General features: G+C 53.1%; 1 protein-coding gene across 1 annotated transcript; it reads right to left on the bottom strand.

Annotated features, from left to right (window-relative positions):
* Window positions 1-242: 242 nt before the first annotated feature.
* On the bottom strand, window positions 243-10,008 carry LRIT1 (leucine rich repeat, Ig-like and transmembrane domains 1). The gene is made up of 4 exons (XM_060033709.2): window positions 9,887-10,008; window positions 5,615-6,081; window positions 2,444-2,749; window positions 243-1,216 (listed from the first exon to the last, which is right to left on the bottom strand). Exons 1-4 carry the CDS (start codon window positions 10,006-10,008, stop codon window positions 243-245), a joined length of 1,869 nt encoding a protein of 622 aa, XP_059889692.1.
* Window positions 10,009-11,865: the final 1,857 nt, after the last annotated feature.

The following is an 11,865-nucleotide window of genomic DNA, read 5'->3' as shown; positions in this document are numbered from 1 at the left end:
TGTTGTCATAAGAATTCAATGAGCTAATGTATATAAAGCACTTAGAACACTTTCTGGCACATAGTAAGTGCTTATATAAGTGTTAGCTGCTGTTGCGGTGGTGGTGTGTAAATGTATGAGTAAGCAGATACCCAAGTAGGTAAGAGTGGGTGAGCATGGATTCAGGTGTCAGAGTGAGCGCGTGGGAGGCGAAGAGGGAGAGTGGTTGGGAGCAGGCGTGTAGGCACCTGTGTGCACGGCCCTCAGCAGAAGTACTCGTTGATCCGTCTGCCCACCCTGACGCCCAAGGCCTGAGAGTCCAGGCTGGAGTGGGCAGAGAGGAGCCTGTCGGCCTCACTGAGGCTGTGCTGGGACAGCTCCTCTGAGCCATCCTCACTGTGGCCCAGTCTCTCCAGGTTGACGTAGGCACCTGTGGCCTCAGCGGAGCCCCTGGTGTGGCACTTGCGCCAGCGGCTCTGGAGAGCGCTGCAGCAGACGAGCAGCGTGAGGGGCAGGGCGATGATGGCAGCCACACTGATCACCACCACGTTGATGAGCCACTGAGTGGCTTCAGCATCCACCACTTCGTCCGTGGAGAAGATGACACACTGCTCCTTCCGGGGCACCAGGCCCTGCACGCAGACACACGCCACGTACTTGATCTTGGGCACCAGCCCATGGATGGTGACACTGGTCTTCCCAGGCTGCACCACCATCCGCCGCATGTCGCGCTGCCCAAAGACTGCGTAGAGGACGCTGAAGGAAGTTGTGTTCCCAGCCTGGGGGGCCTTCCACACCAATGTCACGCTCTGGTAAGTGTCCCCCACCACCTTGAGAGAGCTCACCCTTTGGGCCTCCTGGGGTCCTGCCTGCACATCCAGGTGCTCTCCTGGGGCCCCCATCTGGAAGGGCTGGAGGATCAGTTGCTCCTTCGTGTTGGGCACAGGGGGCCGAGTGGCTGGGACAGCAGGCTCGGGGATGTGGGGGACATGCCTGGCCACCATCTTGTTGTATGCAGCTGCTTCTGCCCCCTCACCTGTCCTTGCCCACGGTGCCGCTGGGTCCCCACTGTGTTCCGTGGATGTCTGGGGCTCAGAGACGACCAGGGAGATAAGAGTCTCAGAGGCTCCCAGGAAGTTCTTGGCCTGGCAGATGTAGTCTCCAGAGTCAAGGTGGGACACAGCAGGCAGGCCCAGCAGAGTCCAGATCGTGCCGTCACTGGAGACTTCCTGGTGCACTGTGGGGAAGAGGCACGTGTGGGAGAATGAACGGGCCCATCTGCCCCAAGCTTCCTTCCAGGGCTGAATTCACAGCCCCTGGACTGTGTACATTCTGCCAAACACCCTGTTATCCCAAGAACAGACTGGGCATCATTGAACTTTTCTTAGATTAGCCATGGGGATGGAGATCACCTGGGCTCCAATTTGGGGAGACACAGGCTGAGACATAGTCTAAGAACGATCAGCCTTCTAAATCTGAGATGCTCCCACTGTGTCTTTCAAGGGCCTGAGTTCTGCAGAGCTAACCCGTCAGGGGTGGCAGGCTGATGCTTTGGGAGTATGGTGGGTTGGGTGAACCTGAGGCAGAGGCCCAGCTAGAAGTGCTCTGCACACCCCTGCCTGGCCCCACTGCCACTTCAATCACAGCATCTCCAACTTTCTGTATTACATTAGTGGAGCTCCTTACACAGTTTTGTTTGTACATTGATTTCAAGCCCACAGTCCTAGAGCAACGCTTGCCAACCTAGTTGGGGGAAACACAGAAGAAAGCTGGGAGGGATGGGAGGTGTTCTTGTCAGGTGCCAAGAAATTATTCCTCCTTCACCCTCTTTCTGCATGTAGGTGGGCTGTGACTCCTGCAAACCTCCCCCACCAAGTGCCAGGGATGGAGCACCTCTATCTGCACAGCAAAAACGTCACAGGCAGTTCCTCCCTGTACGAGCTGTGTGCTGCAGACCAGCCATTTAGCCTCGGTTTACTTACACCCCAAATAGAAGGATAATCAGTTTGTTCTTTAAAGTTCAGTGACACCTTGTACATAATACATTTAACACATGAAGCGCTCAATAGATGGTAACTCCTAGCATTAGTTACTCCTAGTGATACTGGCTTCATATTTACAACTTGGAACCTTACTATCAATATTAAATACACTAAGAGAGCATCTTCTACCAAAAAACCAGTGTTTTGCTCCTCTCAGGGTGGGCCCCACGTCTCTGATAGAGTGGCTGGTGGAATATGACAGGACAGGTTGAGATCCATTGTTATTACTGAAGCCACTGTCCCCATGTCCAGCCTCTGGACGGAGTCCCCCAACTCCACTCAGACAGGGTGGGAGTAAAGAGCCTTGCTCAGCCTACCTCCCTCTCCCTGGCAAACCTGAAGCCCCATTCCCCCGCATGTGGGATGATGACCCACCCACCCCAGGCTGGATCTCAGCACAGCCGTCCCCAGAGCTCACACACCTGTGCCGTTGAGTGGGTGCCCGTTGGCCCTACTCCAGCTCATTTCCGGCCCAGGGACCCCGAAGGCCCCACAGCGTAGCAATACTGCACTGCCCAAGGGGGACCTGACGCTGGCCGCCCCCGGACGGAGCTCCGGACTCTGGCACCTCCTCAGTTCCAGCTGGCTGAAGGTCAGTCCGGCCAGGCTGCGCGGGCTGGCACACCTCAGCCTGGCCTCTATGAAGGCCAGGTTTGGGGCCCAGCCTTCCAGGAGATGGACCAGGTCATAGAGTCGGCAGTCACACACCCAGGGGTTGTCCTGCAGCCCTGCAGGGGTGAAAGGCAGGGCAGGAGGTGAGACCTAGATATTCAGATCCCCAGTCCCAGCCCCCCTTCTCCCCCAGGGAGGACAAGGCACGTTGTGAGCTCAGGGTCAGCAGAACTGGCCTCCAGACCCAGCTCCTTGCTTCACTACAACCTTAAGCCCGGTTCTTCATCTGGAATGACAGCATTACTCCCGTTTCTGGGTGGCTATAAGCATAAATAAAGATAAATGATATTAAGCGCCGGGTAAGCCACACAGCGTGCCGACAAAATTGGCAGTTACTGCTGCCACTCTCAGACTGATCCTCTCAGGCTACCGGCCAGGCAGTGGGTATTTCTGCAATAACTGCAATACACCAGAATCCATCCATTTCTAGAAATGCTTCATGAACCCGACCCCACCCCCCGCTTTTTTTTTGGCCTTGCCTTGCATCTTGCAGGATCTTAGTTCCCTGACCAGGGATCGAACCCAGGCCCCCTGCAGTGGAAGCCTGGAGTCCTAACCACTGGACCTCCAGGGAATTCCTGACCCCTGTTCTCCCAGTATAAGTGGCACTTTCAGCATCACCCCAGCAAAGAGTGTGGCTGTTCTGAGCCACGGTCCCTTTGACACAGGCTCAAAAAGACAAGAGTGAGGATGACAGGGAACCCAATCTTATGTTATATTCCCAGCCATCTTTACTTTAAAATTGAACACTTTTATAGAGCTGAAAGCAGGTCACTGCACCTACCCTGTCAAATAACCTTCAACATATAGAGAGGTATTGTGGGTCCTCAGTTCTAAGACACAGTTCCTTTTCATATGTTTGCATTTCTAAATACAAAATGAATGCATTTAATGTGATGTCCTTTCTACCCTCCACGGATTGTTATTAAATTTGATAGCATCTAATCAATAGCATATTATATGTTTGCATACCTGTATTTGATACATTTGGGAATGGAAATGTCAAGGGTTGGGGAAGGTGGATTCAGACCTCCTTGTATATCCATGACTCCCGGGTCCTTTAGAGCACTAGCTGGGAAGGCGCCGGCTCCTCTGCTATTCCCCACCCCCATCCCAGCCAGGTGACGGCTACCTTGTGTCACTGGTTAAATGCATTTCCTGATGCATCTGCACCCCAAGAGTCATCACTGCCCAGCTCTGGTGGTGAGCTATCTGACTTCACACAGAATCCCCAAAGAATTGATGCAAATGGCAAAGTTAAAGGACAATGAAACTTTCACCAGTCAGACTGGCAAAAGTTAAACATTCTGACCACTTTAACTGTTAGCTTCATGAGAGAATAGATGTTCATCCGTCTTGTTCACTGCTGTATCTGCAGCATCTAGAATGGAGCCCACACATTGGCTGGCATTCAAATAAGCTTGCAGAGTGGACACAAGCATGGATGGTCGTGCACACTACTGGTGGGGGGTAGGAACTGGCACTTTAGAGACTATGATTAATATTAAAACATCTAACGTGCATACTCTGTGACCCAGCAATTCCACTTCTCAGTTCCTAGTCTAGAGAAACATTTGTCTCGGTGCACGAGGATGCATTGCCAAGAATGTTCTCTGCGGCATCACAGGTGTTAACAAAATAATGGAAACAATTTAAAGGCCCATGAAAGGAGGAATGGCTAAATAAACTGTAGTATAACTGTATGATGGAATATTATGCCAGAGTTTTAAAAAATGAAGTTGATCCATTTGTAGTAACTTACAAAGATCTCCAAGACATATTGCAGGGCAAAAAAAGTGCTGGTTGATACATATGATATGATGAAATTTTATGCAAAACACACAGCTAAAATTTCTATATGCATGTATGTTTGCTAAAATTTCTATGTGCATGTATGTTTGTATATGCATGTGTATGTAAATGTAAACGATAGGGAACATGCAAATAAACATAACAGTGGCTACTTTTTAGGAGGGGAGAAGGAATTATAAGAAGAGGGCATAAAATATAAATATATATATATAGGACATTCAAAGTTGATTTTCAAAGAAACAACGTCTTTCCATGTAAGTACTACCCTATACGATGTCCTTTATCAGGTGACATAGTCTGTAGGGTGGATGGAGCTGGAATGGGCTTTGCTATTCCCTGCTCCACATCCAGGAAGTGAGGGGTCTAAATATTCCCTCCTTGGGCTTCCCTGGTGGCGCAGTGGTTGAGAATCTGCCTGCCAATGCAGGGGACACGGGTTCGAGCCCTGGTCTGGGAGGATCCCACATGCCGTGGAGCAACTAGGCCCGTGAGCCACAACTACTGAGCCTGCGCGTCTGGAGCTTGTCCGCAACAAGAGAGGCCACGACAGTGAGAGGCCCGCGCAGTGCGATGAAGAGTGGCCCCCACTCGCCGCAACTAGAGAAAGCCCTCTCACAGAAACGAAGACCCAACACAGCAAAAATAAATAATAAATAAATAAATATTCCCTCCTTGAGAGACTCTCCCAGGCCTCAGGGCAGACTGCTCCAAACTGCCCCAAACTGCTCTAAGATTGCTCCAGCCCTCGGTGCTGGACCTCACATGAGCCGAGGCATGCTCCAGGGACACCTGCGAGGAGGCCTCTCTTCTGACACTGCCCACCCACTCCCTACCACCCACTTTCTGGCAGGGCCTCACCATGATTCCAAACCCCTCATGGGACAAGGAAAAGGAGCAGAGCTGGGGTCTGAACTGCAGCAGTCTGGCTGGGAGCTTGAGCTCCTAAACCTACCTACCAATGTGTGCCTCTCATTCAATCTTTACTCAAACCCAGAAGGCAAGTGTGATTTTCCAGGTAAAGAACTGAGACTCAGAGAGGCTTTAATAAACTTGCCTAAGACCCCCAAGTCTCACTAAAGTGGTTCCAAGTGAAGGATGCCATCTCTTACCTAGGACCAGCTTGACGTGGTGGCCGGGAAGGAAGGGTCCCTTCTGCAGGTGAGTCCAGGTGGTGAGCAGCTCCTCGGGGAGCCTCAGCAGCTGGTTGCTGGAGAGGTCAAGGAAGGTGAGGTTCCCCAAGAAGCGCGCGGCCTCCGGGGGCACAGCCGAGAGGCGGTTGGCCTGCAGGTCCAGCAGCCGCAGCTTGGGAGCGTCCCTGAGCGCCGCCCAAGGGAAGGTGACCAGGTGGTTCCCGGGCATGCGCAGCTCACGCAGGCGGCGCAGACCCCTCAGCATCAGAGCGTTGAGCTCATAGAGCGCGTTGTAGGGCAGCCACAGCTGCTCCAGGCGGCCCAGCGCCTTGAAGGCCTCCCCGGGCACCCTGCGAATGGCCGTCCGCTCCAGGCGCAGGCTGGAGGTGTCCAGAGGGACAGATGCTGGGGGCAGGGTCATGTCAGGGTCGTTGCACACCACTGTCCTGGTTACAGAAATGGGAGTATTTGAGCAAAAGTCCTGTGGGGTCGGAGATTCCCCCTTACTTAACCTCCTTTCAAGAGACCCCCTGGTGCGCATGGCCTCATAGGACACCAAACCCAGACTGCGGTGTGCCCTGGAGGTGGGCTAGTAACAAGGTTCCTTCTGTTTTCTCTTTGGGAGCTTCTTGCTTGCAGAGCCTCTCATAAGTGTCCCAGGAGGGCCGTTTGGTCTCGGTCACTGGCCTGAAGGACCTCAAGCTTGAACTACTATGTCCCCTTACAGCCTACACCACCTGCAGTGCACTAAGAATGAATAGTATTTATAAATCCTGAGATCATTTTGTGCATTGCAGCATTGCATCTATGAGTTAAAAGGGTTCCTTTGTTAAATTATAGCTCAGTTTTTGTGACTGCTTTGGCTTTTCTTTATTTAAAAAAAAAAATATATATAGCAACGGCATCAGAACTGGAAGCCACACACGGGATGCCTCGAGCCTCTCCTGACACTGAGGGACCATGAGATAATCAAGGTGTTTAAAAGCTGGAATTTTGCAGCCCCACAGCTGGATTCACCTCTGGGCTCTTTGCTTGTTGGCTGTGTATCCTTGAGTCTATTATGTAACCTCTATTTTCGTCAGTTTCCCCAGAATAATAGACTCCACCGCACAGGGTGGTTTGGGTGTTTGAATGAGTTCAGGTGTGTACCAGCTCTGCATACCTGTCACCTGTAGAAGCCCGATTGCTATTGACCACTGTTGTAAGTTTCTGCATCCCAGCACTGCAAGTACATCAGGTCAGTCTTACCAGCTCCTTCCAATGCTCCTTCTGCCCAAACAGTGACTTCTTAAACCTCATTCTATTAAGTTTGACACTAAAGCAGATAGAGAGATAACAGGAGGCAGTCCCCGCCCTCGAGGAGCTGACAATGCAGGACTGTGTTAAACGCTATCACTGAGAGCAACACACACACAGACGGTAAAAAGGGAAAGATTCTCAAGAGAACGAAACTTTGAGTCTGGCCGTGAGGGACCCAGCCCTTGGGCAGCCCCAGTTTCGTCTGGAGGATGTTTCTGCTCACACTGAAGGAGGTGGGGTGGGAGTGAGGTGGGGATATTGTTTAGCTCTGCTAAGAGAGGTTGTTCTCTTGTAAGGTCATAACGCGTTGCTCGTATCATTCTTCCTGACACCACACACACACACGCACACACACACAAACACACACACACAAACACACACACACACGCACACGCGTGCGCGCACACACACACACACACACACACACACGCTCCACCAGCATCCCTCAGCTTAACTTTCATACAGTACTCAAAGTCAGCTGGGCTTGGCTTGCTTTTGTCAATGGTGCCCACAAAAGGCCCAGTTACTTCTGCCCACTCGTATTCATTCTTTAGATATACATGGAACCCCTGCTGAGTGACAGAAGAATATCAGGCTCACAGCCCCCGTCCCCATACAGCTTATAATCCAGCAAAGGAAGAAAAAGCATTGGAGGCAATGATACCTTCAGTGATAATGGAAGCTTGGGTGTTGCAGGGAGGAAGGTCTGGATGTAGGTGGGAGGAAGGGAGTTGATGGGAAAACATGTGCTGGAAGGGGGAGAAGATGGTCAATGGAGGGATCAAAGAAACCGATAAGAGCCAGCACAGGCCAACCGCACGGCTCCTGGTGGGGCAAATCAGGCATGAAGGACAAGGGGGCACATCTCTCCAGGTGCCCAGGCTCCTCCCCACCTCGCAGCCCCAGGAAACCCCAGGACCCACAACTACACACACTCTGTTCATGATAGGGGAGCGTGGAGCACAGGCAGGTCCATCAGGTGCTCAGGTGTAAGGGCTGGGCCCTCCGAGAGACCCCGGTTAAAGATGGGGTGAGGAAGGTGTCTGAGACACAAAAGGAGACTCTGTCTGACTGCACAACCTGTGCCCTTGGCCACTGGAGATCTCAGGTTTCCCAACAGCCTTTCATGGCCTCATTCCCCTCATTCCTCACACTCCATGCAGATGGGCCGGTGCCTATCAGCTGTGGGACTTCTGGGCAGGTAGAAATGACGGTGAGAGCTCTGGCTTCAGAGGAGGCATAACCAATAGCTGATGTTAGGGGCCCTGGAAACTGCCCTTGGAATTTCATTTTCCATCCTAAAGTCAACCTGCTATCAGAAGCCCTTCCTGGTCCCTGCCCATGGCAGCATCACCAGGTAAGAAGAGTTCTTGAAATGGAACTGAAGTTCTGGGTTCCAGGACCAGCTCTGCCACTGATGCTGTATGACTTTGAGCCCTGTGCTCTCTGTAGGCTGAAAGGGAGGCTCTTTGTCACCTTGGTCACACTGTCCTTGGCCATGGGCTATTCCTGGCCTATTCAGGGCTTAGCCCTGGCTTCCCTTGGGGAGAAGATCCTTACCTCTGATGAGCCATATGAGTTGGAGCATCACAGCTTTGGGCCAAAAATGGAGCTCTTCCTGTTCTTCAGACCACGTGGGGTATCCTTTCTTGGGGGTGCCTCACTTTCTCTGCCTCCCCTCACACCCAATCAGCCTGACCTATTGCTAAGATCATTGAAAGAGTTACACTGAGGGCTTCCCTGGTGGCGCAGTGGTTGAGAGTCCACCTGCCGATGCAGGGGACACGGGTTCGTGCCCCGGTCCGGGAAGATCCCACATGCCACGGAGCGGCTGGGCCCGTGAGCCATGGCCGCTGAGCCTGCACGTCCGGAGCCTGTGCTCCGCAACGGGAGAGGCCACAACAGTGAGAGGCCCGCGTACCGCAAAAAAAAAAGAGTTGCACTAAGTTGCACTGATAACATTGCTGTCCTGATCAGAAGCCATCAGTGGCTCCCCAACACCCATCTAAGACAAGGGAGAAAGGGAGGATGAAATTCCAGAAGGTTGGAAAGATGGTAGGAAAGACCCTAAACCAGAGACTGAAATCTCTGAGTAAGTTGGGAAATGCAGTGGTCATTAACAGATGGGCTGAAGAGGTCAGAGAAAAGATAGTTTAAAGACTGCCAAAGAGAGATAGGGAATGAGTCATGGGGGAAGAGCAAGGGTCCACAAACCACAGGAACCTTGGGGACGTCCCAGGGAGAGGAGGAGAAGAGGATGGAGGTGCTCTCAGGGCTCAGATGGGGAATGAGGAAAGTCAAAGAAGAGGCTGAGGATGGAGGGACCCTTGTTTGCAATGGAATGGGCACTCCTGGCCTTTCTGAGAGCCCATCGAAAGGGGTCAAGGCTGAGGCTCCTGGGGGCTGGGCCAGAGGAGACCCAAAGTGGGAAGAGTATGAGGAATCGGGTGGTCCCATCATGGGTGGGGCAGTAAGAAATACCTGGGATATGACTGGGTACCCCCAGGAGGTGGGGCAAGAGAATGGAAGAGTCCTGGGAAAGAAGGGGCTGGGGAGATAGAAGATAGTAGGGGGCAGGAGAGAAGGAGAGGAAGAGAAAGAGGTAAGGGGGAGACTTCCTGTGCCCTTAAAGAGGGTTCCACTCACAGGATCCTGGAGGAAGACTCAGGAAGGATTTCTGGAGCTGGCACACCTGTGCCCCACCCCTGCCCCATGTGTAAAGGTACCTGGTACTTCAGGTCCAAACCCAAGGCAGAGCCACACCCTGCTGACTGGAAGAAAATGCAGCCCAGACAAGCCCCACGAGACTCTTGGGTCTTGAGGGCCAGGGAGATGGAGGTTTCACCCCCCCACGATCCTAGGGCCATGCATCCAACCCCTCCCAGCCCAGCCTAGCTGGTGGAGCCTGGGAGGCTGGGCAACCCCCCCCGCCCCGCACACCTGGCGCCGTACCTGGCTTTGCTGCCATCGCCCAGGACATGGAGGCTGCAGCTGCACTGAGAAGGGCAGGCGCCCCGGGCCTGCGGGGGTCCTCCGAGGGCCAGGAGCCACAGAATGCCCACCGCCACCCTCATGGCTCCTGGCTCCTCTGTAGGCCGGGCAGGGGCCTGTCCCTTACTGCTCTGTCCTGCTGGCCCAGCAAACCCAGCAGCTGCCCACACCCCCAACTGAAGCCATCGGATAATCATGGACAGGCTGGGGATTAGGGAGGGGGAGCCCTGGCCACAGCGGCTCAGCGGCTTATTGCTTCCTGGAATCGCCCAGTCCTGAAGATGGGGGTGGGGCATCCCCTTCCAGAGCCACAGCCTCAGGCCCAGAGCACGTAGGGTCCGGCAGGAAGTGGGCAGCCCCCCAGAGGCAAGCGGCTGCTGGACTGCCTATGCCAGCCAGGCTGAGGATGCACAGCCCCCACAGGGTGCCTGGGCTCAAAAGAGATGGACGCTGGCCTCTAATAAGGGCCACTGGAAATCCTCTCCAGTGACCCTGTCTTATAGTGAAAAGGCATTGAGATGAAGGTGGTGAAGGCATTAGAAAGAGCCCAAGTGCTGGGCCAGGCCAGCTGGGTTCAAATCCCAGCTCTTCCATTTGCAGGCTGTGATGTCGGGTAAGTCACACGGTCTCTTGTGGCCTCTGTGTCCTTATCTGCCAGAGGGAAGTAATGTTACTCTACTCACGGTGTTTATGAAAATTAAACAACCCAAGTTTCTCAGACCTTGACAGCCTGTGGGAGCAGAAGCTTTCTTGGGAGTAGTAAGTACCCAGTTCCACGGGCACTTCCAAGTACCTGCTCACGGAGGAGCTGGGAAGAATCAGCTATTTGGGGACAACCGCAGAGGTGTCTCCCATGGACTCAGGAGCTCTCCCAGCCCGCTGGTCAAACAGCTGCCTCCTGGGGTACCCTGCGGCACCGAGTCTCAGATCACTGCCATCTGAGCCTTCAGGGCATTACCACCAATGACAAAGGCATGAGGTGTCTTGGCCTGAGGGTGGAGAGTGCCCCTCCCCTCAAGTTATCTCACTCCAAGGAGGGTCTCAGAGCAGGATCTCCCAGAGCTTTGAGAGAAGCTAAAAGCTTCTGTCAGTTTTTACTGATTGTCCCCTACCCCCAACCTCATCCCACCATAGACACCACCTGTCACTCATTGATTCTTCACGTTTGACTCCAAGGCCTTGCTCTTTGGCCCAGAAAACCCTACCTGGTTCCTATGGCTTTTCCAGAAGGTTCCTCAGCCCATGCGCCTAGACAAACCTACACCAGTGAGGTGTGACCAAGGCAGATACCTGGGGCCCCGGTATACGCACAAAATACCTGTGCCAGGCCTGTTTGGACAATATTGGCTTCCAGGAAACATTGGTTCCCATTCCTTCCTATCTTCCGATTCAGCCAATGTGATTTTCTCAGTGCTTCCCGCCTGTACCTCCTCCTCCCCAAACCAGAAAGCCAGCCCTGCCCATTCCCACCTCTCTGGCTTTTCCTCCTTCTTTTGGCCATGCCGCATGGCATGTGGGATCTTAGCTCCCCGACCAGGGATTGAACCCATGCCCGCCTGCAGTGGAAGCACGTAGTCCTAACCACTGGAACACCAGGGACTTCCTGCTGGCTTTTCCTCCTTCTGTTGGGGATGCAACAACCCTGCTCTCTTTTGCCAGCCTAAATTCTAACCTTGGTTCCTGGTCCTGTCTTGCTTTCTCTTCTCCCTTGAAGTCTTTTGCAATCTTGCAGGCATGAACAAAAAAAACCTGACATATGTTGCTGGTTACAGTAATGCAAGATGGAAATCAGGAAAGGCAGGGAACACTCTCTGGTAACTGGGTAATCAAGGAAGGCTTCCAGGAACACGTGGAAAGTCAGCTCAGCCCTGAGGGGTGGTTAGGCTTGGATAAAAGGGCCAACAAGAGGAAAGGCATGGGAAAGGAACATTTACAGGATA

Source organism: Delphinus delphis, chromosome 16 (genome assembly GCF_949987515.2).
Source record: "Delphinus delphis chromosome 16, mDelDel1.2, whole genome shotgun sequence".
Lineage (NCBI taxonomy): Eukaryota > Metazoa > Chordata > Mammalia > Artiodactyla > Delphinidae > Delphinus > Delphinus delphis.
Note: the sequence above shows the minus strand (reverse complement) of the source record. Positions and strands in the feature narration are given on the sequence as shown.